The following is a 27,584-nucleotide window of genomic DNA, read 5'->3' as shown; positions in this document are numbered from 1 at the left end:
TCCCAAGTCTTGTCAGCTGGACTATGTTTAGTACACTACAATGTTAGTGATAGTAGGGGCGTTAGGCAGCGTATGATGATATTAGATATAGATCAGACATGTCATGATACTATATAATCATCTTGGTGACCACACTCAGCACACACTGTCGGACGTGTATGGGGGAGATCAGGTTTTAATTGCAGTTGCCCACACAGGGGCTGCTGTGACGATTTGGCCACTGTATTCCTGAAGCTGCAATTAGTTGTAGATACAATATGAATAAGTGGTGCAGCTTGACTGACTATACTATCCTACCTACAGACTGGCCCTATAGAACATTGCACCTACATACTAGCCATATACTTAAGGTGAAATCAACGCTATCATGCCCCTGTGTATCAGATTAAACATGTTAAAACAGTCCCTATATAGTGTATAGACTCAAGGTTCACACAACACTACTAATTAAAAGTTCATAACATTAGCCCCCCGACATGTTTCGACAGTAGGATTGGCTTCATCAGGGATTTGGCATTGAGGTGTGATGGCGCCGGGTATATATAAAGATAAAGCCACTCCCAAGAATGAAAAACATTGAAGAGAAAGATCAAGAGTTGTCCCCCATAGAATATAAGATAATAGGATCAAAGAATCTGATTGACACGTGGATATAGCCATACAGAACATATAGTGGTCGGTGACGTCTCATCCCTTGTACATACCATAGGTTGATAGCGGGAGCCCGGTCAAGCAATGAGGTGGATCATCCTCACTATGTCACTGACGCTCTTTCCTGCCAGCTGATCGTATAGATCAATTGTCTGCCCCACTCCTCATGGCCACTCCCATGACACTAGAGACACAACTTGGCATACAGAAAGGTAAACTTTTTTTCAGAAAATGTCAGTTTTTTATAAAAACTCTTTGGCAATGTGCACACTCTTCTCTGTGGGGACATGGGGGAGCCAGAAAAGGGCTCCTGATGACAGGTTTCCTTTAAGTTTATGAAAAAAAGCATTTCAATTCCATTTTTACATGAATGTTTTTTATGGCTCCATAAATAATAGAAAAATATTACAAAAAAAACCTGTTTAACCATATATATTTACATTTGAAATGTATAAAAATATATTTCTAGAGATTTTTAAGTAATGTTGTGGAGAAGCAATGCTAGAATGGCACAAAAAGTGTAAGAAACCACTACTCTAAAGCTGTGTTCCCATAGGACTAAAACTCAACAGAATTCATGTTTGGAGGTTTTCCACAAAAACAGTTCATACATGTACAGTATTTCATAGACCTGTTTTCAGTCTTCCATTTTGGGAAAAATAACACGGATTAAATATGGTGTAAGTCATGTGTCATGTTACCCTCATCTTCATGGAAGACAATATTCCAGTTGATCGAGGTCACATGATTTGGGATCAGCTGTTGGGCCTGGGGAACCTCAAATGGAGTGGCCTACACTATATCCAGACATGAATCCCATTGAAAACAATGGGATCAGCTAAGTCCCTGTGTATTGGCTCATAACTCTGTATCCCAGAACCTCAATGACCCGAGGGCCATCCTTCAAGAACAGTGGGAAGCCAGGCCTCAGCAGACAACTTGTGAACAGAATAAGACATCATTGGCAAGCTGTAATTTATGCTCAAGAACAACAATTGAGACAATTACTTTTTTGTGGCGGGCGCACCCACCAGTGTTATTGGCTTTTGTTTAAATAGTTTTTGATTAGGAAATCGTCATTGCAGGCTACCGATTTGCCTGAATTTTATGATATTATATAACTGCATTGTAAACTTTTTATGCTTCTCAAAAAATTTCAGGTAGGTTACTGAATTTGTAGGTTACTGAATGCCAGGGGTAACATAACAGACCAGATGCATCATAACTGTGCAGTTTGTCTTACAATTGTTCTAGGTGCACCAGGGTGCACGGTCTTCAATAATCTGGCACACCCTGCACTGTTCGGGAATTGTGCACCATATTTTTTGGGTGCACCTTTAACATAAAGTCTGTGACACAATTCTTTCGAGTCACCGTATTAAATGTTTTGCAAACTCTGGCTAAGCACTAAGAAGCCCCTTTAGGGGCACATTTTTTCTGTGGTCCCACAAATATTCCTCAAAATGGTTGAAAGGTTTAAAAAAAAAAACACAACATTTGCATATAAGTTTTGTCACTTGCCCTGAATAAACTTCTTTCACAAATCTGTTACTTAATGTTGAACACTTTATTTTATTATTTGGTTTCAAAGAAGTAACCACCCCATCTTCCCCAGCACTTCCTAAGAAAGCGTTCACCAACTCTCTGAAGAAGAACGGCAAAAGAAGAGCAGGAAGGAGAGCCATGCCATCTAAGTGTGCAAGGCACTCAAGCATGTGCATCTTGACACCAGCATCTCCTCAAGGCCATGGAAATCATGAACTTGCTCATCAATGACATCTGCAAGTACATAACAGGTGGAGCCTCCTGCTTGACTCACTATAACAGTAGCCCCACCATCACTTCCTGGGAGATCTAGGCTGCCGTGCATCCGCTACTCATGGAGATATGGTCAAGCAAGTCACGTTCAAGGTCACCAGGACCATCACCATGTGCCCCAGTGCCAAGTTATTGGCTTTGATATCTGTTCTTTACTTTCATTGGTGTTTTGTAACTATTAAAAAACTGTTTTACATTCACCATCATATATAGCCTTCACAAACTCTCAGATGGCAAGAAACAAAATAAAAGTAAAGGAGAGCTATGCCATCTACATGCACAAAGTACTCAAACATGTTCATCTTGACACCATGTTTGAATGATGAACTTATTCTGTCAATGACATCTTCCTTAGAATAGTAGCCCCATCATCACTTTTAGAGAAATCGAGACTGGCTTGAACCGTCTATTGCATGAAGACCTGGCCAAGCAAGTCATGTTCCAGGGCACCAAGTCCATCACCAAATGCACCAAGTTACAGGCTTTGACATCGCTTACTGACATTTACTTTATTTGGTGTTTTGAAATTATATATATTATTATTTTTTTTATTCTATATTATTATTATTTTGAAAACAAGACCTGTACATATGTGTTGGTGTATAAACTTAAATTAATTCTATTTTTTATTTTACTTTATAGAAATTTTGCAAAGGGGTTTTTAAAAAAGAGCCTTGATTTCTACATTTGTACATCTGCATTACAATATTTTATATTCAATTTTCATTTAAAATTGCAATTATCCTTCCAGGCTAGATAAATGTTAAAATTAGACTAAAGAGCTAGAAATGAGTACAGCCAATGCGCATAATACATTCTTGTCACACGCAATAAATACATATTTTAATATTTAATCTGAAGGAAAAGTAAGTCAGAATATTAGGTAAGAATAGCATTTCATTTGGCGGAGTTGCTTATTGCTTCACCTGCATTTTATTTCATTACCTTTGCACGGTATGTATTGGAAGTACATGATGGCACTGCAATACTGCTTAATGCTGCAGCGTTGCCAGAAGAAAAAAAATGACGCTGCCTGAATGCTATGCATACATAAGCTTCCCAGAAGACTTCTCGTGCATATAAAACAACAATATTCCCTTAAGAGATGTTAAAATACATGCACCCCTTTCTCTCTTTTGAAGGGATTAGAGAGGCACAGTTTGATGCTAGGGTTTCCTTTTTAACTATACTTTATGATCTGCTACTTATCTTGCTATACGGCTGATAAGAGTAAAGCTGATATGTGCTAAATTGTAGTAATGTCTCAAACTCAAAGATGAAACAATTTAGAATCCTCGCCTCGGGCTCTCGATGCTTCAGCTCCTGCTGCTCTGTTACCCAGAATTCCCCCTCTTACCTGATCGTTGGGCTGCCTCAGCCCTGGTCAGGAAATGTTGAAGTTGATCCAGTTTCTCGTGCTGCTCCTCCAAGGGTTTCTGCTGCCATATGGCTGACCCAGGCCCTCCAGCGTCCCTTAAGGCATTCCACTTGTGAATCAGAGTAAAGAGCTCTGAGAAAGACTTGTGATAGCCTTGGCGCAGCATTTCTATGCAGATGCTGTGCTTGAATGAGTTCTGATAACTGCACAAAGAAGAAAACAAATAATGAAATAGCCCCATAATTACAAGGCGTTCAGTATTAAGCGCCTGCATTACCTCCCACTGTATTGTTCATTTCATTTAGTCTGGGTCCCCTATGTATTGCACTTAGCGGTGGAGTATGCATGGGGTGTAATTGAGTGCCGTGCTACACATTTATCATTGAGCGGCTGCTATGAACACACTAGGTAGACAAGTACTGACACAAGTTCTTCTAAACAACACAAACAGAGGACTCGGAGACTGCTTTCAGGACATGTTTGTCTGAGGCTGTGGTGACTCCACCTGGCCACTCCAGGATAAGAAGAGATTTCTTCTCCAGAGAATTATGGGAAATATTATTTTCAAGATGATTTCATTTTAGAAAGGGAATGTGACCACTGTGTGTAATATCTCATTAATCTTCATATAAAATACCAAGGTATTATTAATAATGTAGTGGGAACGCTCAGAATGGTTATCACTTAGTAAAGAAGTAAATAAAGGAGGTCAGAGTTTCTGTATATTATATAACCCAGAATTAAATTAATAGACTCGCCAAGTATTTAATTTTACAACCAATTTGTATTCCCATTATTCTGTGCACTTGCTAAACAACTGGAAAAATATGTTTATTAAATAACGACTGCACTAGTTTCTGTTCACATCTGAGCAAACCAAATTGTGTGGTACAAGAGTAAGAATAAACCAGTCACATGTGCAATACCGTATTGTCTGTAGTAAGGCTCTCACTCATATAAATTTGGACCCTCAACTAACATAAGATTTCCAAAAAGAAATGGAGAGCAAACACCAGTAAAGCTGCATTTAAATATAACAATTTTACAATTTGATTCAGCATGCATTAAAAACAAATGATCAAATAAAACACAAAGATGGGATTCTGGGTAGTGCCAAACAATAGAACGAAAAGTTGGTACAACAGTTCAGTAATAATAAAGTGCATGTAGCATAAAAAAAGTGTCAGCACATCAAAGGCATGGTAAAGAACAATATCTTGCTATGAAAAAAAAAAAAACTAAAGAACATCCACCAAGAACATCCATCATTTCACTGACCTTTGGATTAACCAATGAATGGCTGGGGGGAGGTGATCAAATTCTAGACCAGGCTCAGTGGTTAGCACATCCCACAATGCATGTCGGTTGAGTGGCACGGTGGGGCACTAGATATGTGGTCTAAGAAGTGCAAACGGTAGCCCGCTGCGATGCGCAGCACCATCGGATGATGTGCAGAGAAGACCACTGGTCCACATCAGTCCACACTGGTCTGTTCACATCTGCTTTATCACAGCAATAAGGGAATAACATGGCTTTCAATCAAAGACACAAAAAAAAAAATCTGTGACTGGAGTATTGGCCAGAAAATTGTGTATTTAGATAGTTGCGGTTAGCGTCAATCGTGTTACCGATCAAGCTCTCGTTTTTGTTTCCTTCTCCAATGACAGAAGAAAATCTGAGAAAATACAGATGTTGATATGTTCTTCTTTATCAAGTTATTCGATCCTGTCATTGTTGGAAAACTCAATGGTCATTAAAATGGAATGTGTAAATGTTTTTATTGTATTATATAATGTACGTCTTTACATGAACTATATTTTATTGAACATCAATATTTATTTTATATTTACAGCATATCTTGCTTTGCCTTACATAAAGAGCCAGTGCTTACTACATAGAACAGTGATGGCGAACCTATGGCACTGGTGCCAGAGGTGGCACTCAGAGCCCTTTCTGTGGGCACTCAGGCTATCAGCCCAGGATAGAGTTCATGAAACAGGAACAAATCCATTAAATCTTCCTGCAGTCCTAGGCAACTTATGAGATGCTGCGCTCAGCGCTATTTTACAGCAACACTTCATTGACTGTTTGGAACTGCTTGAAAAGTGAGAAGGTGTGGAAAGGGCTGCATTATCTTTGGAGGTCCTCATTCTGGACCCACCATTCTTCCTAAACAGAGAGGCCCTGGAGAGAAGCTACAATGAGAGTCTGAATTTACCCACCTTGTTTCAACTGTATTGGTGGCCTCAGGCGGCCGATACATTAAAGATGTGGAAGAACAGGTAGCAATAAGCTACTGCTTAAAATGGCACATCAGGGTAAATAAGTGGATATTGGTTGTAGTTTGGGCACTCGGTCTTTAAAAGGTTCGCCATCACTGACATAGAATCATAAAGAGTCACTGGGTGTTACAGGACAGACAGGGAACAAAAAGACGGTCACAGACTGTGAGCCCTAAAATTGAACCTACCACTTACTTTGGTCCCTACCTTCTTACTTGAAACCCCCTTAAAAGATGGCCAGCAACAAGGTGACAGTCCCTACTTAACTCTAAGGGATAACAATCTAGGACCAGACAAACAAACAAACACATTTGAAAAAAATGCCAGAGCCAAACCTAGAGGACAATGGACTACCAAATTGACAGACAAAAGGGATAACCAGGAAGACAAGCCAAGGGGTCAGAAGATACCACATATAAGCAAACAGACTACACACAAGCTTGATCAAGTGTTAACTACAACAAATACAGAGGATAGATTGCCAGGACCTTTTATATGATGGCAGGATCCTGGTTCAAACGCTAATAGGACAAGGATTCCGTCCATCACAGCAGGATAACGGTTAGTGAACCAGAAAGGTCACTACTGGGTGTGGTGCAGAATTAATCAAAACCTCTAGGAAAAAACAAACCAGTGTTCACATTATTAAAGATAAAACAATGCTAAATGGTGCATCTTCAGGCATCACCTTGTTGGCCGAGGATAATGCTGGCACAGATATTACACTGGATATTTAAGAAATTTTTTTTAAATGATGTATTTGGTTTAATTTTTTTAATTTTTTATATAAAAAAATTTCTTCTGTACTTCTTTCCAAACATTACTTCCTTTGTTGTCCTGATCTGAGGAGGTAACCCATTGGATTAGGGAAACAGTGAGTAACGTAACAACACAGAAAATGGAGAGGGCCAAGTATATTTTGCTTTGACTTTTAAACCAGCCCTCTTTCCATATTCCTAGAAAACCCCATTTAATGTTTGATGTCATATTTGGTGCTTCTTTGTAGTTTCTAGTCCAAGAAAAGTTCTGAAATGTGCAACATAAATCCATTTAGTGAGTTTATATAAATATACAGGCCAGTTTTGGGAAACATACTACTACTATGAAGTACTCTACCATGCCTTTGATGTGCTGGCACTTTTTTATGCTGCATGCGCTTTCTTATTATAGGTGGTCCCCTACTTAAGAACACCTCACTTACAGATGACCCCTAGTTGCAAACGGCCCTCTAGATATTGGTAATTTACTGTACTTTAGTCCTAAGCCACAGTGATCCCCTGTAACAGTTATCAAAGGTTTCTGCAATTAAGCTTTATTGTTAATCCAGGTTCTTATGACAACCCAACATTTTTATAATCCAATTATCAAAGAGACCAAAAAAAATTTGACTGTTTACAATTATAAAGTATACAGTTCTGACTTACATACAAATTCTACTTAAGTACAAACCTACAGAACCTATCTTGTACGTAACCTGGAGACTGCCTGTACTGAACTTCCTTTTCACCAGAAAATAGTGGTGTGGAAACTATTATTGCTACAGATAGTGACATCATCAAGTCTTTTGCTATTTCTATTAAAATGCGCTATGTGGTACTTTTTGAGGGTTTTTTTTGTCATCTCCTTTAGTAACCGCTGGGGCCACAAAGTCGTAGAGGTTATGTGATCTTCCAACACTTTCACTGAAGCAGGTAATATACACAAATATTTTGAGGGCAGTGCGAATGGAACCATCAAAACTCCTTTAATCTCCTACCTAATAACTAAATATATTATAGTATAGTATTTAATGAGCATTTATGATCAGCAATAACTAATCATGAGCAACTCCCAGTTTATGTCAGGCGCAGGTATTTCATGCTTAGAGTTCACCCTACAAGAAAACGGAGCCACTGTTTAGTTCTCTATAAATGTAGGACGACAGATTGATCCTAAGTCTAGTATAGTTCTTTCAAAATGAAGACACTCTTCTGACATGCTGTAATATATATATACTGTATATATATATATATATATATATATATAAAAAAAAAAAACTTAAAAGCCTCTGCTCCAATACCCATGGAGTGAAATAGAAAGACCCTTCCAAGTACCCGCACAATCCCGTGACAGCAACATTAATGATCTGTTGCCGGCAGTCACTTCTTCTATCAAAGCAGGTAAAAGAGGGGAAAAAAAGTATATTTCTTTGCAACCTAGTAGCTTCTCATATAATGACCTATAGAAAGCCTTTGTTCACACCAGCAAATGATCATAGTGGTGTGTAGAATGTATAACCCATAACAAAAAATTCCTTTAACCGAATCATACTGTATCTTATCTGTATCAGAGAAATCTTATAACAAAAAAATGAATTAATGTCAAAAATCAAGGTATGCTTTAAAGTGGTTGTTCAGTCATATCAAGTGCCACACCAAATTTTTCTGATTGATGAGGGTCCCAGTGGTAGGACCCCCCATGGGTCATGAAAACGGGGTTACCCAAAATGAACAGTGACCAGACGCACCTGTTCCTCTCTTCTTCGCTTCTCTTTGTTCTAACAAAACTTTTAGTTACTTTCAGCAGTGCAATTAAGTGACAGCACCCATGTCCAACCCGCCGCTCTATTCATGTTGGGTACAATGGACCCCCATCCTCATAAGAGCCCCAACACTTGGTCATCCACTGATCAGCAAGTTATACCTTATGCTTTGGATATGTAGCACAAATTTTGCTGCAGCACTACAAGGTAGGTCCTCCACATTGACTGGGTCTGCTGCAGAAGGTCTGCTAAAGAAATTCATGAATGTTATAAAATAAAAGATGGAGCTCAAAATGCATTAAAAATTAGTGTGTAAGACTATTTAAAAACCGTGGATGTGATAGAGGCCCTAAAATAAATAAATCCATAAATAAATAAAGGAATATTATAAATATAAAACAATGAATTTGAAATATACATGTCCCCTCTCTGGCACCTTCTGCTCAATACTGAGTGACACTACCAGCTCTGAAAGGAAACCCTGGAGACCGGATGTGTCATACATTGGTAGATAGCTGTGTTGTTAAGCCCTGCTAGGCAATGACCCGCATACATTTCATTTGCTGCTAGTAGAAAAGTATGGGTGTCAAAAACATCCTTGAAGGAAAGAGTTAAAACCTCATGCTACTGAAGTTCATAGCTTTACTTGCCCGCAGCTTAAAATATTTAACCATTGCAGGGCAATGTTCAGAAAGTTTCAGTAAGCAGCACTCACAATGAGAGCGAGTTCCCCTTTAAATAAACATGATATGTTAATGCTCTAAAATTTTCCGTGCAGTTTGCTTCCCCCTTGTATATGCTAACAAAATTCAGACATTCAATAGTGTATTGCAAATGCATCAAATTCAGAAAAGTAGCAGAAACTTTTACATGTATATTTTATAATGTTCTTCAAGTGGCTAATTTTAACAAAGTGACTTAAATGAAAACTTTTGTGGTCCTTGAAGATGTGAAGCTGCACAGATAATTCTCACACTGAGATCATTATATCCAATAAGGATATAAGCTAAGAGATCTCTTAATTTACTCTACATTATTGGACACACTGTCAGGAAAACAGCAAAAGGAAAAATATATTTACCCAAATTATAAAATAGAAAACTCCAAAACAAGTACTTTTGGCCAACCAGTAGACTTATTTTAGACTATAAGCATACATACATTATATCAGTAGGGAAAACATATATGGCTACAGTGAAACTACATCCATTATTTAATTGCCGAGGTGAAACCAATCCGGCAAATTGAAGCCCCTACCTACTAGCCATGGCGGTGATCGGCCAGGGGGGACAACGCGCCCCTGGCAGTGAGGTTGGGTTCACATGTTCAGGATTTCAGATACAGGTTTCTAAATTAAAATCTGAGCTTTTGCTATTTTGTTTGCTCTGTTGTTTGTAACTGCGTTCTTAAATTGGACCAAATTAATCAAGTTTTAATCAGACTGCTAGATAATCTTTCTTTTGCAAATATCCTCAAAGGAAGTATTCACCTATAAAAGAAGTACAATGATTCATCAGCTCAATGCAGCCTATTCCAAGCCTGTAAAGGGGGCCACAATATGGGGGGCCTGAGAGGGGGGCCACAATATGGGTGGGAGATATGAGAGGGGGCCTACAAAATGGGGGGATATGAGAGGGGGCCCACAATATGTGGGAATATGAGAGGGGGACAAAATATGGGATGTATGAGAGGGGACCAAAATATTGGGCATATGAGAAGGGGCTCACAGTATGGTGAAATGGTTTGAAAGGATGCCTTAATATAAGGGAGAGATGAGAGTTGACACAATATGAGAAGGAGATGAGAGGCCACAATATGAGGAGGAGATGAGGGGCCACAGTATGAGGAAGACATGAATGGGCCCACAATATGAGAGGGAGATGAGAGGGACCACAATATAAGGAGGAGATGAGAGGGGCAACATTATGAGGGGGAGATGGGAGGCTACAATATGAGGAGATGAATGGGGCCACAATGTGTGGAGGACATGAGAGGCCAGAATATGAGGTAGAGATGAGAGATCACAAAATGAGGGGTAGATGTGAGGGGCCACAATATGAGGTGGAGATGAGAGGGGCCACAATATGAGGTGGAGATGAGAGGGGCCACAATATGAGGGGGAGATGAGAGGTGCCACAATATGAGGGGGAGATGAGAGGTCACAATATGAGGGGGAGATGAGAGGTCACAATATGAGGGGGACATGAGAGGGCACAATATGAGGGGGACATGAGAGGTCACAATATGAGGGGGAAATGAAAGGTCACAATATAAGGGGGAGATGAAAGGGACACAATATGAGGGGGATATGAGTAGTCATAATATTAGGGGAGGTTGAGAGGGGGCCATAATATGAGGGGGGATAAGAGGCCACAATATGAGGAGGAGATGAGAGGTCACAATATGAGGGGGAGATGAGAGGTCACAATATGAGGGGGAAATGAGAGGGGCCACAATATGAGGGGAAGATGAGAGGGGGCCACAATATGAGGGGAAGATGAGAGGGGGCCACAATATGAGGGGAAGATGAAAGGGGGCCACAATATGAGTGAGAAATGAAAGCGGGCCATTATATGAGGGGGGGGGGGGTGAGGGGTCTCAATAGGAGATGGCAGAGCTTTTGCTTTTAAGGTCCTACCTAATGCTGGACCTTTCAACCATGTTCACAAGATTAGAAGAATTACATTTTATGTGCTTCAGGAGAATCTGCTTTCGAATCAAAGAAGTGTTTAGACTTAAGTGCTTGAGTTGCGTAAGAAGCAAAACACATTACTACTTACTGGACACAAGCATTTAGGTCTAAACAAATCTGCGTTCTGGAAGGAGATTCTCCAGATACATTTAAAATGCATTTTAAAACACAATTCAATCGTATCTTATGACATGGTCTTAAGATGTGTTCACATTATGTGTTTGCATTGCTTTTACTATAATTAAACCTAATTGTGTTTTGGGATGCATTTTACTTGATGCATTTGCTGTGCCTTTCAAAACACAATGAAAATACATTCTGTAAATGTGCCCTAAGAATGAATATACAGTTAATATGTCCATGTAGCAATAGGTGGACTTCCATAAACAATCTCGCTGGTGGGCCCTAAACCCCCTCCCTCCCCATCCCTACCATGTAAAGACTCACATCCCCTGTAGAACCTGCTCCCCACACCATGTTTAGTCCATATCCAAAGTCCGGATTTCCAACTGAATACGGCTGTGTAAAAATAACTTAAGCCTGGAATGTGCAAATGAACCTTTTTGCAGTAAATATGACCTATTATTGTGGAATTGCTATAAAGTTTGGGGTTGATTATTGACACAACCATCTAAGATCAATCAGAAGAAATCTATTACCAATATCCTCATCAAGTTTCATAGAAGGCTCAGAAACAGAAAGGTTGAATGGTCTCTGGGGGCATCTACTGGAAAACACATCAAACTGCAGCTACAGAAGAAATCATACACTATACATAAGGATCAGCAATCAGAGTTTATTTAATAGCAAGAGCAAACCAATAAAATCATAGATTTAACCCAAAATTGATTCAATATTTTCTCATATTGTAGTTCCTTGGTCTCTAAGCATAATCGTTTATCTGTATGGTTTAATGGTAGTTCAGCGCAGAGTATAGAAGACTAGAGCTCACCCCATAGCACAGTATATTTATCATTACTATCATAAATGCAATGCAGAAGGACCTCTGGCACAAAGGCATCATATAGCAAGTATCCAATGGTCACTACTTACCACATAAATGGCAACTTAATATTTGGTGGAAAACTGGAGTATGTTGTACAGATTTTAATTTTACTAGCAGCGCTGTAAATTCTACCTCTCCAGTCTATTATAATAAATTATTGTGTTCTTTATGTGATAGCAATTCTAGAGCATATTTTCTTATAAAGAATCTGTATTGTGCTGTTCCTCTTTTATTCCTCTAGAACATTAGTGTATAACCTGCCATACCTTGGTCATTGGGGGTCTCCTTATAGAGTCTGATTCAGTACTGGTACAAAAAAAAAATATTAATACTCACCTCTGCTCCTCTTCATCTTGATCCCGGCGCTATCCGTCACTATTCTTGACATGCTGAGATCACCTAGAAAAGAAACTTACAATTAGAGCACGGAGTGCGGGGACATGATGTCCGAAGCTCCGGGCTGCTAATTATGCCTGCCCCCGCACCTCCCTCTCCCATGCTCCTAGAAGGTGACGTCACGCCAGAGCAATGAATCCAAGCCTCTCATGTGTCGTCACCTCCATGTGAGAGGGAGTTGTGGGGGCGTGCATAGTTAGCAGCCCGCAGTGCTGGACAACTTGTCCCTGCGCTTTGCGCTGCTGATTATTAGTTTCTTTTCTAGATGATCCTGGCGTGTCAAGACTAGCGAAGAACACCACTGGGATCAAGATGAAGAGGAGCAGAGGTGAGTATTTCTATTTTTATTTTTGTTTTTTTGCAATGGTTTATTTCCTTTAACGGAGTTGGCTATTTAACCATATATTTTTGTAATGTGTATGTAAGTATAATGGGCAGACTATTAAGTAATTTTCCAAACTACATCTATTAAAAGTTCTGGTCTGCTTTCTTGATATGTGAAGTGAAGCCTCCTGTCTTTTACCTCATCAGCCAGACAGCCATAAATGGCCATCGATGGAGAATCATGTGATCGCTAATTGTCCATGAGCATGTCCATGGCTTCTTTACTTATAAAAACAGCTTTTAAAATTAGGCTAATTAACCTGAAGGGCTCTGGGGGGTGTTACCAGAGTCTATCAATACTGCATACTCACAGGCAGTCACATTGATAAGAATTTGACCCAACCCCCTGCTCTCTCCCGGCTCCCTCTGCCTGTGTAATTTATCAGCAGGAGGAAGTCAAGGGTGACGGGAGACATGCTCTGCTCATTGTAACAACCTGTGAAGCTACAGCACTAAGAGCTCAGAAAACACCTACCAGAGTCCTTCTAGTCCATCAGCATAATTATAAAAGCTCAAGGAGGTCATGGATAACAAATACACTAAGATTACCAGTCACATTGCCTGGATCTATGAGTAAGTGTCCAGATCAACTCTGCCAGGGACACATTTAGGACAATGCCCCTAGACTTATAAAGGTGGCTATTAGTTAATAGTGAAAAAGTGAAACAAATTGTATACTTTGTGCAAGTTTCATGTATAATATTGTTATGTAAATGCTGGATTTTGCTTAATCACAAAGCTTTGTGGCTGCTTTGTTTCTCGCATATTGAAGATGAAACTTGTCCAGCATACGGCAACACCGATCTTTAATGGCACCTCTGGGATAAAGGGTTTAAATATTATATACTAGAAATAAGACAGACAGTGATTATTACTGAAGTGAAAAAAATGCACGTATAGTATCATTGAAATTTCATAAACTGCTGTATTGTAAAAACACCAAACTTTCCAACTTTACCGGATTAATAAAAACAACTTGTGCAAAAAACTTTTCTTTCTTCTGTATTTTATTACAGAAGTATGTCATGTAATTTAAGGTTTGATGAGGTTTTGCAAGTAAAATTCTGTTTCCTCTGCACTCGCTAATAGTCATGAGAATCTGTAGTTTGCACCTTCACATTAAAAATGCATTTCATTTTTTTTCTAAATTATTCACCCCGCCTTTTATCCAGATCATGTCTTTGAAAGGAGGATGAGGATAATAAATGGAATAATTCATGATTTCCCATTAAATATGAAAGTTTCTTTTACAGAGTTTAGAAAGTGAAGTTGTACATAATGTGCAGGACTTCATTAGAACTTTTTTAACCTTTTTAAGAAGAATTATTAAATCTCTGCGGCTGTGGTAAGTATATGATGAAATGCAGAGACCCAACGTCTCACACAAGGGGTGCAGTGTATGGTTAATAGCAACAGGATATTGTATAAAAATTGTAAAAAAAAAAACTTGAACTGAAAGATCCGACTATAACAAAACACAACACCTGCCGCGAGGAGAAGAAAAACAAGTTGTATTAATATTAAAAACTAAAGATAGAGAATGCTGACAATATTTAAAAAATATCCTCTAAAAATAATATTACAGATTGCATACTTGTGTTAAACTTTCAACATAGAAAAGAACAAAAAGACTTGATCACTCAGCAATACTACACTAATACCATAAACATGTGTGTACTCCACCACCTCTATTACAGGGTTAACTTTTATCACTTACACCATGAACATGTATACTCCACCTCCTCCATTATAGGGTTAGATTTAATAACTTACACCATGAACACGTACACTCCACCAGCTCCATTACAGGGTTAAGTGTCACGGCTTACATTATGAACATGTATAATCCACCAGCTCCATTACAGAGTTAAATTTTATTATTTACACCATGAACATGTAAATTCCACCTCCTTCATTACAGGGTTAAATATTATCACTAAACAATGAACATGTACACTTTACTTCTACCATTAAAAGGTTAAAATTTTAATCACTTACACCGCCAACATGCATACTCTTCCTACTACATTATACTCCACCAGCTCTATTACAGGGTTAAGTGTTACGACTTACACTACAACATGTATACTCCAGCACCTCCATTACAGGGTTAAATGTAATCACTTACACAATGAACATGTACACTCTACCTCTACCATTAAAGGGTTAAAATTGTATCACTTACACCATGAACATGTATACTCTTCCTCCTGCATTACAGGGATACATGTTATCACTTACACCATGCACAGGTATACTCCACCAGCTCTATTACAGGGTTAAGTCTTACGATTTACACTATGAACATGTATACTCCAGTACCTCCATTACAGAATTACATTTTTTCATGTACTCACCATGGACATGTATATTCCACCAACTCCATTACAGGGTTAAGTGTTACGACTTACACTATGAATATGTAAACTCCACTACCTCCATAACAGGGTTAACTTTTACCACTTCTATGTATAATAGAATATATGTTATTAATATATATTTGTACATTAATAGGTATTAATGTTTACTCCCTTAAAGTTAGATTTACACAATTCAATAACAGTAAAAATTTTATAATCTTGTTGTTATGGTTACTATTGTAATAATATGTAATAATATTGTTTGCCCTTTTTATTATTAACATTACTAGTGTTACTATAACTATTGTTATTATTAGAAAAGTTATTGCTACTATTATTATATTCACATTTGCTCTTAATATTATTATTATTATTAATAAAATGTAAAAATAAAATCTGAATTGCTATGAAGTGACGAGTAGAATACAATTAATTTTCACGTTTCTCGGTTTGCTGGGATTGTGAGTTGCCGGCTCGGTAGGACAAAGCTAGAGTAAACAGCGAGCAGATTCAGACTTATCTGATACGTCTCTATCTCCTTCACTCTGACTTCAACAAAATACACATCAAATCCAGAGCAAACTTACATCGCAGTTTCCTCTTTCGACAGCTCTTTGATATTCTTGTGCCGTGGATGATCTTTGACATCTCTGTCCCTGATCAAGTGAATCCTGAATTAAAATAAAGGCAGGGAAAAGAGTCATGGAAAATGCATAATGTCCCACAATATGAAGAAGCAAAGATTAACAAAATGTCTCCGACATAGTCTGTAAATAATATACTTATTTGTATTTCTGAAACAAAATTGTATTCAGGAGCTTCAATACAAAGGTAAAACATTGCAGAGATTTCGGACAATAACCCCTCTAATAATGACTTGTATAAAGAGAGATTGAAATTACTCAATTTCCTCAAATACTAGAGACCAGGGTGTGAAAGCACTTTCTAATATTTCATGTAATTACTTGGTAGATCTTCCTGGATTCTGTCTGTACATGAAGAAGTAATAGAAGTATATGATTAACCCCTACTTACCCAATCCATATCTGACTGACTTGAATAAAGCTCCATTTGTTATTACATAAAACATAATTAAATAGTTATATAATACTAGGAATTATGATTTACAGCTTATTTGTCTTTGCCACTTGTTTTACTATTGAATTGCATGAAAAAAGTCAAAAATTGTGCAAAAAATTGCAGCTTTAAAAGAAATGGAGATCCCCTTACGATAAATCTATGGAACAGCTAAAAACATACTGGCGCACTTTTTCTGACCAATGTAATTTATCATTAGGCAGGAAAAGTTTGCCAGTTATTTTTTGCTTCTTTTCTGCTCCTTAGATTTATCAAAGTCAGTTTCCCATTAAGCGAAATCTTTGCAATGTGGTCTTAATTGAACCTACCATCAAAATCAAGCAAAATAAACCAGGGACCACTTACTCATAAATCCAGGCTCCATGACTGTGGTAATCTTATAGTATTCGTTATCCATGACCTAACTCTCCCGCCTGCTCCCTCAGCACTTCCCCCTCCCTCAACCTACTTTAATCTCACAAGCTGCAGCATGGAGGTGCTGTGGTAACGCTCTCCCCAGAGGCCTTCTAGCTCATTAGCATAATTCTAAAAGTTGATTTTTGAAAGAAGGGTGCCATGGATAACAAATGAAATAAGATTTTTAGTAGCTCAAAAGTCAAAATTTTTTTGCACAGCCAATACTAATTTATTTCCTGAAGCCACTGGTTAAAGGCCTGAGGTGCCAGGTGCTGTATTCATTGTGATTTTTTTTTCTGTGTGTGAGGTTGCAATTAAATGGGCAGTGTGGAGCTTATCCTGACAGTAAAAACAGCTAAGTAAACCTTTAGGAAAACTAGCTGAGGAGTCCTGCCCTACGCTATGGTCTACCCATCAATAAAATGAAAAATGATAACATTTTGGAACATAAAATATACATAAATTAATAAATATATATATAAAGATCAACTTTCAAAGCCATTTTTTAATTTCATGAATAAATGGTGAATACAGTAAATTTGTTATAGATTTATTAGCTCTCCGCTCTTCCTCTGCAGTAAACAATGTATCTGAAGCAGCTATGAAGTCTATACCAAGCAGACAGATAAGAAGAGGAGGAGAAAGCTTCTTAGGAATTTATTTTAATGTTGATATTAAGGTTTAAAGGGAGAATTTCAGGTGCGAATTTTATATAAATCACTCCCGACGGCATTTTAACAGTTAATATCTCCGTTTTCCTGACACTTAGAAACACATGCTCCACATAAAATAGGAGACTCTCTTCTTTAATAGGAAAAAAGAAGTGAGGTTTCACAGAGCCAGAGATACAGCTCTCTGAAGTGTACCCCACTCCAGATTTTTAGGCTACAGGGAGAATTTGCTGGACACAGGAGCTGCTACACCTCACAGATACTGGAAATATTCACTTTATATGTTTTGATAAGGAATAATATTAACTAAAATTCAGGTTACTAACCCTCTCCTATCCAGCACTAAGAATACACTTTCTCTCTTATTGCCTTTAATTTCGTGATCCATTCAATCCTCTTCGCCTAATGCCTCTAAATATTAACACTGCAGCCCAGAACATGTCCATAAAGCTACAGTCATGGCCAAAAGTTTTGAGAAATATTATATTTTCACATGATCTGTTCCCCTCTGGTTTTTATGTGTGTTTGTCAGATGTTCCTATCACATAAAGAAATACAAGTGCAATCATATTATGTTACAGCAGAGTTACAGCAAGTCAATATTTGCAGTGTTGACCCTTCTTCTTCAGGACCTCTGCAATTCTCCCTGGCAGCTCTCATTCAACTTCTGGACCAAATCCTGACTGATAGCCGTCCATTCCTGCAAAATCAATGCTTACATTTTGTCACAATTTGTTGGTTTTTGTTTGTCCACCCGTCTCTTGATGACTGACCACAAGTTCTCAATGGGATTAAGATCTGGGGAGTTTCCAGGCCATGGACCCAAAATCTCTATGTTTTGTTCCCTGAGCCATTTAGTTATGACCTTTGCTTTATGGCAAGGGGCTCCATCATGCTGGAAAAGGCATTGTTGATCACCAAACTGCTCTTGGACGGTTGGGAGAAGTTGCTCTTGGAGGACATTGTGGTACCATTCTTTATTCATGGATGTGTTTTTAGGCAAGACTGTGAGAGAGCCGATTCCCTTGGCTGAGAAGCCGCCCCACACATGAATGGTTGCAGGATGCTTTACAGTTGGCATGAGACAAGACTGGTGGTATCACTCACCTTGTCTTCTCCCAACAAGCAGTTTTCCAGATGTTCCAAACAATCGGAAAGGGGATTCATCATAGAAAATGACTTTACCCCAGTCCTCAGCAGTCCACTCCCTGTACCTTTTCCAGAATATCAGTCTGTCCCTGATGTGTTTTCTGGAGAGAAGTGGCTTCTTTGCTGCCCTCCTTGACACCAGGCCTTGCTCCAAGAGTCTCCGTCTCACAGTGCATGCAGATGCACTCACACCTGCCTGCTGCCATTCCTGAGCAAGCTCTGCACTGCTGGGGGCCACATCCCAAAGTTGAAACAATTTTAAGTGACGGTCCTGGCACTTGCTGGTCCTTCTTGGGCGCCCTGGAGCCTTTTAGGCAACAATGGAACCTCTCTCCTTGAATTCCTTGATGATGCGATAGATTGTTTACTGCGGTGCAATCTTTCTAGCTGCGATACTCTTCCCTGTTAGGCCAGTTTTGTGCAGTGAAATGATGACTGCACGTGTCTCTTTAGAGATAACCATGGTTAACAGAAGAGAAACAATGATGCCAAACACTAGCCTCCTTTTAAAGTGTCCAGTGGTGTGATTCTTACTTAATCACATGACAGATTGATCTCCAGCCCTGTCCTCATCAACACCTACACCTGTGTTACTGGAGCAATCACTGAAATGATGTTAGCTGCTCCTTTTTAGGCAGGCCTGAAATGAAGTTGAAATGTGTTTTGGGAGAAAAAGTTCATTTTCTAGGCAAATATTCACTTTGCAATTAATTGCCATTAAGCTGATCACTTTTTATAACATTCTGGAGTATATGCAAATTACCATTATAAAACCTGACTTTGTAAAAATTAACATTTGTATCATTCTCAAAACTTATGGCCATGACTGTATATGTAACACGAAAAACACACACTTGTTTTTGGTGTTACATGTAATAAAGTTTGAATAAAAACTGGAATAAAGTTTTTATTTCACACCATCCTCCATTATTTACACCTATGTTATGACGTTCTCATTCTTATGATTCACAGAGGGTTCTGTTATTGTGCGGCTAATACAATGGCGCACATCTAAAAGTGACTTTTGCTATCTCATTAGCTTGGTATATGGATATATAGTTATTTGTTTGGGTCACCATTGTGTAAGGGAGCATACAATGATAGATCTGTGTGACGCTCAGTACAATTTTCTGCAAAAATAGTTTGGTGTCCCCTGTGAATTTAACATTCCCTTTGCTGTACATTTTGATGAACATACAAATGTGGGGTATGTACGATCTCCTCACATCTTGCTGTTTTAAGAAAGTATGTTTTCTTTAACCCCTTAAGGACGCAGCCATTTTGTAGCTTAAGGCTCAGCCCGATTTTTTGGATTCGGACTTGCGTCGCTTTATATGGTTATAACTTTTGAACACTGTTACTTATCAAAACGATTCTGAGATTGTTTTTTCCCCACATGTTGTACTTCATTTTAGTGGTAAATTTTGGCAGATAAGTTTTGCGTTTATTTACAAAAAAAAGAAAATATGATAAATTTTTTGAAAAATTTGCCATTTTCGAAATTCTAAATCATTGCGTTTTCAGGCAGATAGATTTACCACCTAAATAAGTTGCTGAATATCAATTCCCATTTGTCTACTTTACATTTTCATAATTTCTGAAATGTCTGGATAATTTATTTTGATGTCACGCGGCTTACAAATAGAATATCGCTTATCCGGATTTTCAGAATTGACTATTTTGGGGATAAATACAGTTTTGAATGAAATTTTACATATTTAGCATCAAAACCCCCTATATAACCAACCCATTTTCAAATCTGCACCCCTCAAGCTATCAGAAACAGCTTTTACGAAGATTGTTAACCCCTTGAGATCTTCATAGTAATTGAATCAAAATGGGGGTGAAATTTAGAATGGTCATATTGTTCCCTTATACGTTCATTTAGCACTAAAATTTACACATTTCCAAAATATAAAAAGAGAAAACCCACCATACAATTTGTTCTGCAATTTCTCCTGAGTACAAAGACCCCCCACATGTGGCTGTGACTTGTTTTATGGGCGCACAGCGAGGTGCAGAAGGGAAGGAGGGCGCTGCAGCTGCCAGGATTTTAGTTTCCTCATTGGCCCCTTTTGAAGGCTATAACATTTTCGCTTTTTCGTTATTTGGGTCATGTGACTGCATTTTTTTTGCGGGATGAGATGCTTTTTCCATTGTTACCATATTGGGGTTGGTATCACCTATTGTTGAAAATTTTTTTTTTTACTTTTTCACTTTTATACCATGGGACATGAAGAAGCAATCTTCTGATTGCTTCTTCATGATAATATTCTGCAATACTGATGTATTGCAGAGTATTATCAGTGTCAGCCTATGCACTTGCATAGGCTGGCACTGTGCCAGTAAGATGACGTCACAGACGCCATCTTACTGGCAATTCTTGCAAGTAACTCTGGGGTCCAGATAGGACCCCAGAGTTACTATAGCAACGATCGGCGCCCCCCGAAAACGGTTCGGGGGGGCCGATCGTGGAGGAAAGACCCCCCAGATGCAGGTTAGATGCCGCGGTCGCGCTGATCGCGGCATTTAACGGGTTAAGCACCCGCGATCGGAGACAACTCCGATCGCGGGTGTTACACTGGGGTGCCGGCTATTAGTTACAGCCGGCACCCCGTGTTTCCCGATGCCGGTTCGGCTCTGATCCAGAGCCGAGCCGGCATAAGCGCCGTGGCGGATATATCCGCCACTGAGCGCTAAGTCACTGCGCTCCGTGGCGGATATATCCGCCACGGAGCGTGAAGGGGTTAAATAAGTTTTCTGGATTTGTACATATTTTAGAGGAAATTTAGAATTTTCATGCAATTTTTGCATTTTATTGCCGTTTGCTGCAAAGTTGCATGAAGATGGCAGTGTGTATGAATTTAAAAGTTATTCTTGTTTATATGGGGATTTCTGAAAAAAATAGATTTTGACAGAATAGTAGCTTTTTATTTTGTGTGTGATATATTTTTAAACACATTTGTGGATAGCAACCAAATATGTCACAGTTTTTTTGCATGTTTGGGAGTGTAAATTCTTGATGTTGTGTATTGGGGTACATATAAATCTTTTTGTTTAATAATTTGTGTTTGTCACAAAGTTACATGAGGGTGGTCAAATGTTAATTGCCAAATGCATCGCCTGGTTGTCTGCTTTCAAAATTATATAGGTTTTAAGGTTGCCTTTACTTTTTAATCTGTTTTATTGGTATATTTTGGGTCAGGTTGTGACATTCTTAAAATTTCTATCTGAAAAGCAGATATTTAGTTATTCCAGTTTTAGTGATCTTATGATGATTCATTATGTGAACATATCAATATGAGGCATTTGAGAACTGAACACATGTCCATCTATTACATTTAGAAGATGTGAAGGTAAATATTTTCTGTTTGGAGCACATTTTTTGCCATCAAAGTAAAATTTTAAGTATTTTTTATAAATTGTTTCAGTTTGAATCAAAATTGCATGAAGTCGCCTATGTCTATAAACTCTTAAATGCAGTTTTGAAAATGGGGCAAGTGTGTCTGCTTTCAGAAAATATGTAGTTTGCTGCGGCTTACTTTAATTCCTTTTGCTGTAATTTCGATTTTATTTGTAAACGTCAAAATTCTAAAAATTGCTCTGGCCAATAACGCAACAAAATATACATAAATGCATGGCAATAAAAGGGTTAATACCCCTTGGTTGAATTTCCGGTTGAAGATGCTTATCATCCATCTCCTGTCTATATATCTATCTGTCTAGTTATCTATGTCATATAATCTGACCATTCAATCAATCTTCTATTTCTCTTCTACTGTATTTATCTCTCATATCCATCTACTGTATATATAATCTACTTTATAGTTCTGCATCTAGAAATCTCTACCATCTTTCTTATTTATCGTCTATCATAATAATTATAATTAATAATTCCTTTATTTATATTGCGCACACAGATTACGTAGAGCTGCACTGTGCTTGCCAGATCAGTCCCTATCCCCAATGGGGCTCACAATCTATTCAACCTACCAGTAGGTTTTTGGAGTGTGGAAACCCCTGCAAACACAGAGAGAACATACAAACTCTTTGCAGATGTTGACCAGCGCTGCAAGACTGTAGTGCTAACCAGTGAGCCACCGTGCTGCCCATCTATCTCCCTATCATCTATTTATCTCCTATAAAATTCCCCCATATTACAGTTTGTTTTACCATACTAAATGGAGCATCTTGCTGACTTTGACTGGTCATAAAATAGTTTTATTTTGGGGCCCCAATTTCTCTAGAACCAGCTCTGGCCATAGCCATCTATGGAGACGTATATCTAGCCGCAAACTTGTAGCCCACACATGGCCAGTGTGAAATCAGTCACCACAATTGAAATAAACTGAAAACTGAAATAATTGCTATGCCATGTAGGGCTATGCCCACACATGCCACACACTTTTGTTTTTATTTCCCAGCTGCTACTCCCGTTTGAAAACTTCACTTATTAAGAAAAATAGGCCAAAGTGCTTTAAGGGTGTTAGCAGAGCACCTCACGTCCCTGGCTGCACAGCAATACCAACGGCACCTGCTGTCCGGCGCCTCTTCTCTCATCCTTCCCCCTTCACTCCTGGGTCCAGCAAAATGTGGAGCTGGAGCCCCTATATGTTCTGCTCATGCCCCTCAAAACATATCAGCCACATTTGTAAAGTTAACTTTTGGCGCAGAAGGATAGGTTGGACAATGAAAACAAAGGTGGCATGTGTCAGTATAGACTACATAACATAACGGTAAGTTCGGGTAGGTAAACCATGGTGACGGATTCCCTATAATAAACAGAAGAATAAAAAATAATGACAATAGTCAATATCTATAATATATCTATCACACGCTCTACTATACGCTCAATAAGAAGATATACTGTACCCATTCTGCTGTATCTTCCTGGGAGACTTTGGCAGAACAAGGTTGGGTAACCCTAGATGGCCTTGCCTTGGCATAGCTGGTAATATACTCATTTTTTTCTGCAATTGAACAAATTATTGTTAGTATTTATAGTTATACATATATACACTATTACTGCTCATGAATGTTACTATAGGGCTAATACTAAGAATTTACAGAAAGGAGTAAATGTTCAGCGGATCAAAGAAATAAAGCCACAGAATATACTGTTACACTTGCTGGACATGGATCCAAACACGTGACCAATGGCTGTGATCCCTTGAGCTGTGGGGAAGGGTATTCATGGGTTAATATAGGGAAAGCACTGGGCTTATTCACCAAACATAAAACATAAGATAAACACATTTCCAGTAATCTCAGGGTGGGATGATGTATTGTGCCTCAGGTTTATCTGTTCCCAATCCAATATCTCATTGTGCACAGGGACACCGAGGTGTATGTATATAGTGCCAGTCATAGTGTTACCCATCCATATAGTGCCAGTCATAGTGGTACCATCCATATACTGCCAGTCATAGTGTTACCCTCTATATAGCGCCAGCCATAGTGTTACCCTCTATATACTGCCAGTCATAGTGTTACCCATCCATATAGCGCCAGTCATAGTGTTACCATCCATATAACGCCAGTCATAGTGTTACCCTCTATATAGCGCCAGTCATAGTGTTACCCTCTATATACTGCCAGTCATAGTGTTACCCATCCATATAGCGCCAGTCATAGTGTTACCATCCATATAACGCCAGTCATAGTGTTACCCTCTATATAGCGCCATTCATAGTGTTACCCTCCATATAGCGCCAGTCATAGTGTTACCCATCCATATAGCGCCAGTCATAGTGTTACCCTCTATATAGCGCCATTCATAGTGTTACCCTCCATATAGCGCCAGTCATAGTGTTACCCATCCATATAGCGCCAGTCATAGTGTTACCCTCTATATAGCGCCATTCATAGTGTTACCCTCCATATAGTGCCAGCCATAGTGTTATCCTGCATATAGTGCCAGTCATAGTGTTACCCTCCATATAGTGCCAGTCATAGTGTTACCCTCTATATAGCGCCATTCATAGTGTTACCCTCCATATAGTGCCAGCCATAGTGTTATCCTGCATATATTGCCAGTCATAGTGTTACCCTCTATATAGCGCCAGTCATAGTGTTACCCTCTATATAGCGCCAGTCATAGTGTTACCCTCTATATAGCGCCATTCATAGTGTTACCCTCTATATAGCGCCAGTCATAGTGTTACCCTCTATATAGCGCCATTCATAGTGTTACCCTCCATATAGTGCCAGTCATAGTGTTACCCTCTATATAGCGCCAGTCATAGTGTTACCCTCTATATAGCGCCAGCCATAGTGTTATCCTGCATATAGCGCCAGTCATAGTGTTACCCTCTATATAGCGCCAGCCATAGTGTTATCCTGCATATAGTGCCAGTCATAGTGTTACCCTCCATATAACGCCAGTCATAGTGTTACCCTCTATATAGCGCCAGTCATAGTGTTACCCTCCATATAGCGCCAGTCATAGTGTTACCATCCATATAGCGCCAGTCATAGTGTTACCCATCCATATAACGCCAGTCATAGTGTTACCCTCTATATAGTGCCAGCCATAGTGTTATCCTGCATATAGCACCAGTCATAGTGTTACCCATCCATATAACGCCAGTCATAGTGTTACCCTCTATATAGTGCCAGCCATAGTGTTATCCTGCATATAGCGCCAGTCATAGTGTTACCCTCTATATAGAGCCAGCCATAGTGTTATCCTGCATATAGCGCCAGTCATAGTGTTACCCTCTATATAGCGCCAGCCATAGTGTTATCCTGCATATAGTGCCAGTCATAGTGTTACCCTCCATATAGCCCCAGCCATAGTGTTACCCTCCATATAACGCCAGTCATAGTGTTACCCTCTATATAGCGCCAGTCATAGTGTTACCCTCCATATATTGCCAGTCATAGTATTACCCTCCATATAGTGCCAGTCATAGTGTTACCCTCTATATAGCGCCAGCCATAGTGTTATCCTGCATATAGTGCCAGTCATAGTGTTATCCTGCATATAGTGCCAGTCATAGTGTTACCCTCCATATAGCCCCAGCCATAGTGTTACCCTCCATATAACGCCAGTCATAGTGTTACCCTCTATATAGCGCCAGTCATAGTGTTACCCTCCATATACTGCCAGTCATAGTGTTACCCTCTATATAGCGCCAGCCATAGTGTTATCCTGCATATAGCGCCAGTCATAGTGTTACCCTCTATATAGCGCCATTCATAGTGTTACCCTCCATATAGTGCCAGCCATAGTGTTATCCTGCATATATTGCCAGTCATAGTGTTACCCTCTATATAGCGCCAGTCATAGTGTTACCCTCTATATAGCGCCAGTCATAGTGTTACCCTCTATATAGCGCCATTCATAGTGTTACCCTCCATATAGTGCCAGTCAGAGTGTTACCCATCCATATAGTGCCAGTCATAGTGTTACCCTCTATATAGCGCCAGTCATAGTGTTACCCTCTATATAGCGCCAGTCATAGTGTTACCATCCATATAGCGCCAGTCATAGTGTTACCCATCCATATAGCGCCAGTCATAGTGTTACCCTCTATATAGCGCCAGCCATAGTGTTATCCTGCATATAGTGCCAGCCATAGTGTTACCCTCCATATAGCGCCAGTCATAGTGTTACCCATCCATATAACGCCAGTCATAGTGTTACCCTCTATATAGCGCCAGTCATAGTGTTACCATCCATATAGCGCCAGTCATAGTGTTACCCATCCATATAGCGCCAGTCATAGTGTTACCCTCTATATAGCGCCAGCCATAGTGTTATCCTGCATATAGCGCCAGTCATAGTGTTACCCTCTATATAGCGCCAGTCATAGTGTTACCATCCATATACTGCCAGTCATAGTGTTACCCTCTATATAGCGCCATTCATAGTGTTACCCTCCATATAGTGCCAGCCATAGTGTTATCCTGCATATAGTGCCAGTCATAGTGTTACCCTCCATATAGTGCCAGTCATAGTGTTACCCTCTATATAGCGCCATTCATAGTGTTACCCTCCATATAGTGCCAGCCATAGTGTTATCCTGCATATATTGCCAGTCATAGTGTTACCCTCTATATAGCGCCAGTCATAGTGTTACCCTCTATATAGCGCCAGTCATAGTGTTACCCTCTATATAGCGCCATTCATAGTGTTACCCTCCATATAGTGCCAGTCAGAGTGTTACCCATCCATATAGTGCCAGTCATAGTGTTACCCTCTATATAGCGCCAGTCATAGTGTTACCCTCTATATAGCGCCAGTCATAGTGTTACCATCCATATAGCGCCAGTCATAGTGTTACCCATCCATATAGCGCCAGTCATAGTGTTACCCTCTATATAGCGCCAGCCATAGTGTTATCCTGCATATAGTGCCAGCCATAGTGTTACCCTCCATATAGCGCCAGTCATAGTGTTACCATCCATATAGCGCCAGTCATAGTGTTACCCTCTATATAGCGCCAGCCATAGTGTTATCCTGCATATAGCACCAGTCATAGTGTTACCCATCCATATAACGCCAGTCATAGTGTTACCCTCTATATAGCGCCAGCCATAGTGTTATCCTGCATATAGCGCCAGTCATAGTGTTACCCTCTATATAGCGCCAGCCATAGTGTTATCCTGCATATAGTGCCAGTCATAGTGTTACCCTCCATATAGCCCCAGCCATAGTGTTACCCTCCATATAACGCCAGTCATAGTGTTACCCTCTATATAGCGCCAGTCATAGTGTTACCCTCCATATATTGCCAGTCATAGTGTTACCCATCCATATAGCGCCAGTCATAGTGTT

The 27,584-nt window shown here is 39.3% G+C and overlaps 1 protein-coding gene across 4 annotated transcripts in view; it reads right to left on the bottom strand.

Moving 5' to 3' along the window:
- TTC29 (tetratricopeptide repeat domain 29) overlaps positions 1 to 27,584 on the bottom strand; it is a 157,661-nt gene that overhangs the window by 114,799 nt on the left and 15,278 nt on the right. For all 4 annotated transcript variants that reach the window (XM_072121677.1, XM_072121704.1, XM_072121686.1 and 1 more), the window contains exons 2-4: positions 23,675 to 23,772; positions 16,076 to 16,159; positions 3,827 to 4,050 (exon numbers count right to left, since the gene is read on the bottom strand). In XM_072121677.1, coding sequence (XP_071977778.1) covers positions 3,827 to 4,050; positions 16,076 to 16,159; positions 23,675 to 23,772 — 406 coding nt within the window. The remainder of the gene's footprint in view (positions 1 to 3,826; positions 4,051 to 16,075; positions 16,160 to 23,674; positions 23,773 to 27,584) is intronic.

This window comes from Engystomops pustulosus, chromosome 1 (assembly GCF_040894005.1).
Source record: "Engystomops pustulosus chromosome 1, aEngPut4.maternal, whole genome shotgun sequence".
Taxonomy (NCBI): Eukaryota; Metazoa; Chordata; class Amphibia; order Anura; family Leptodactylidae; genus Engystomops; species Engystomops pustulosus.
The sequence above is the reverse complement of the archived record's forward strand: the minus strand, read 5'-3'. Positions and strand labels throughout refer to the sequence as shown.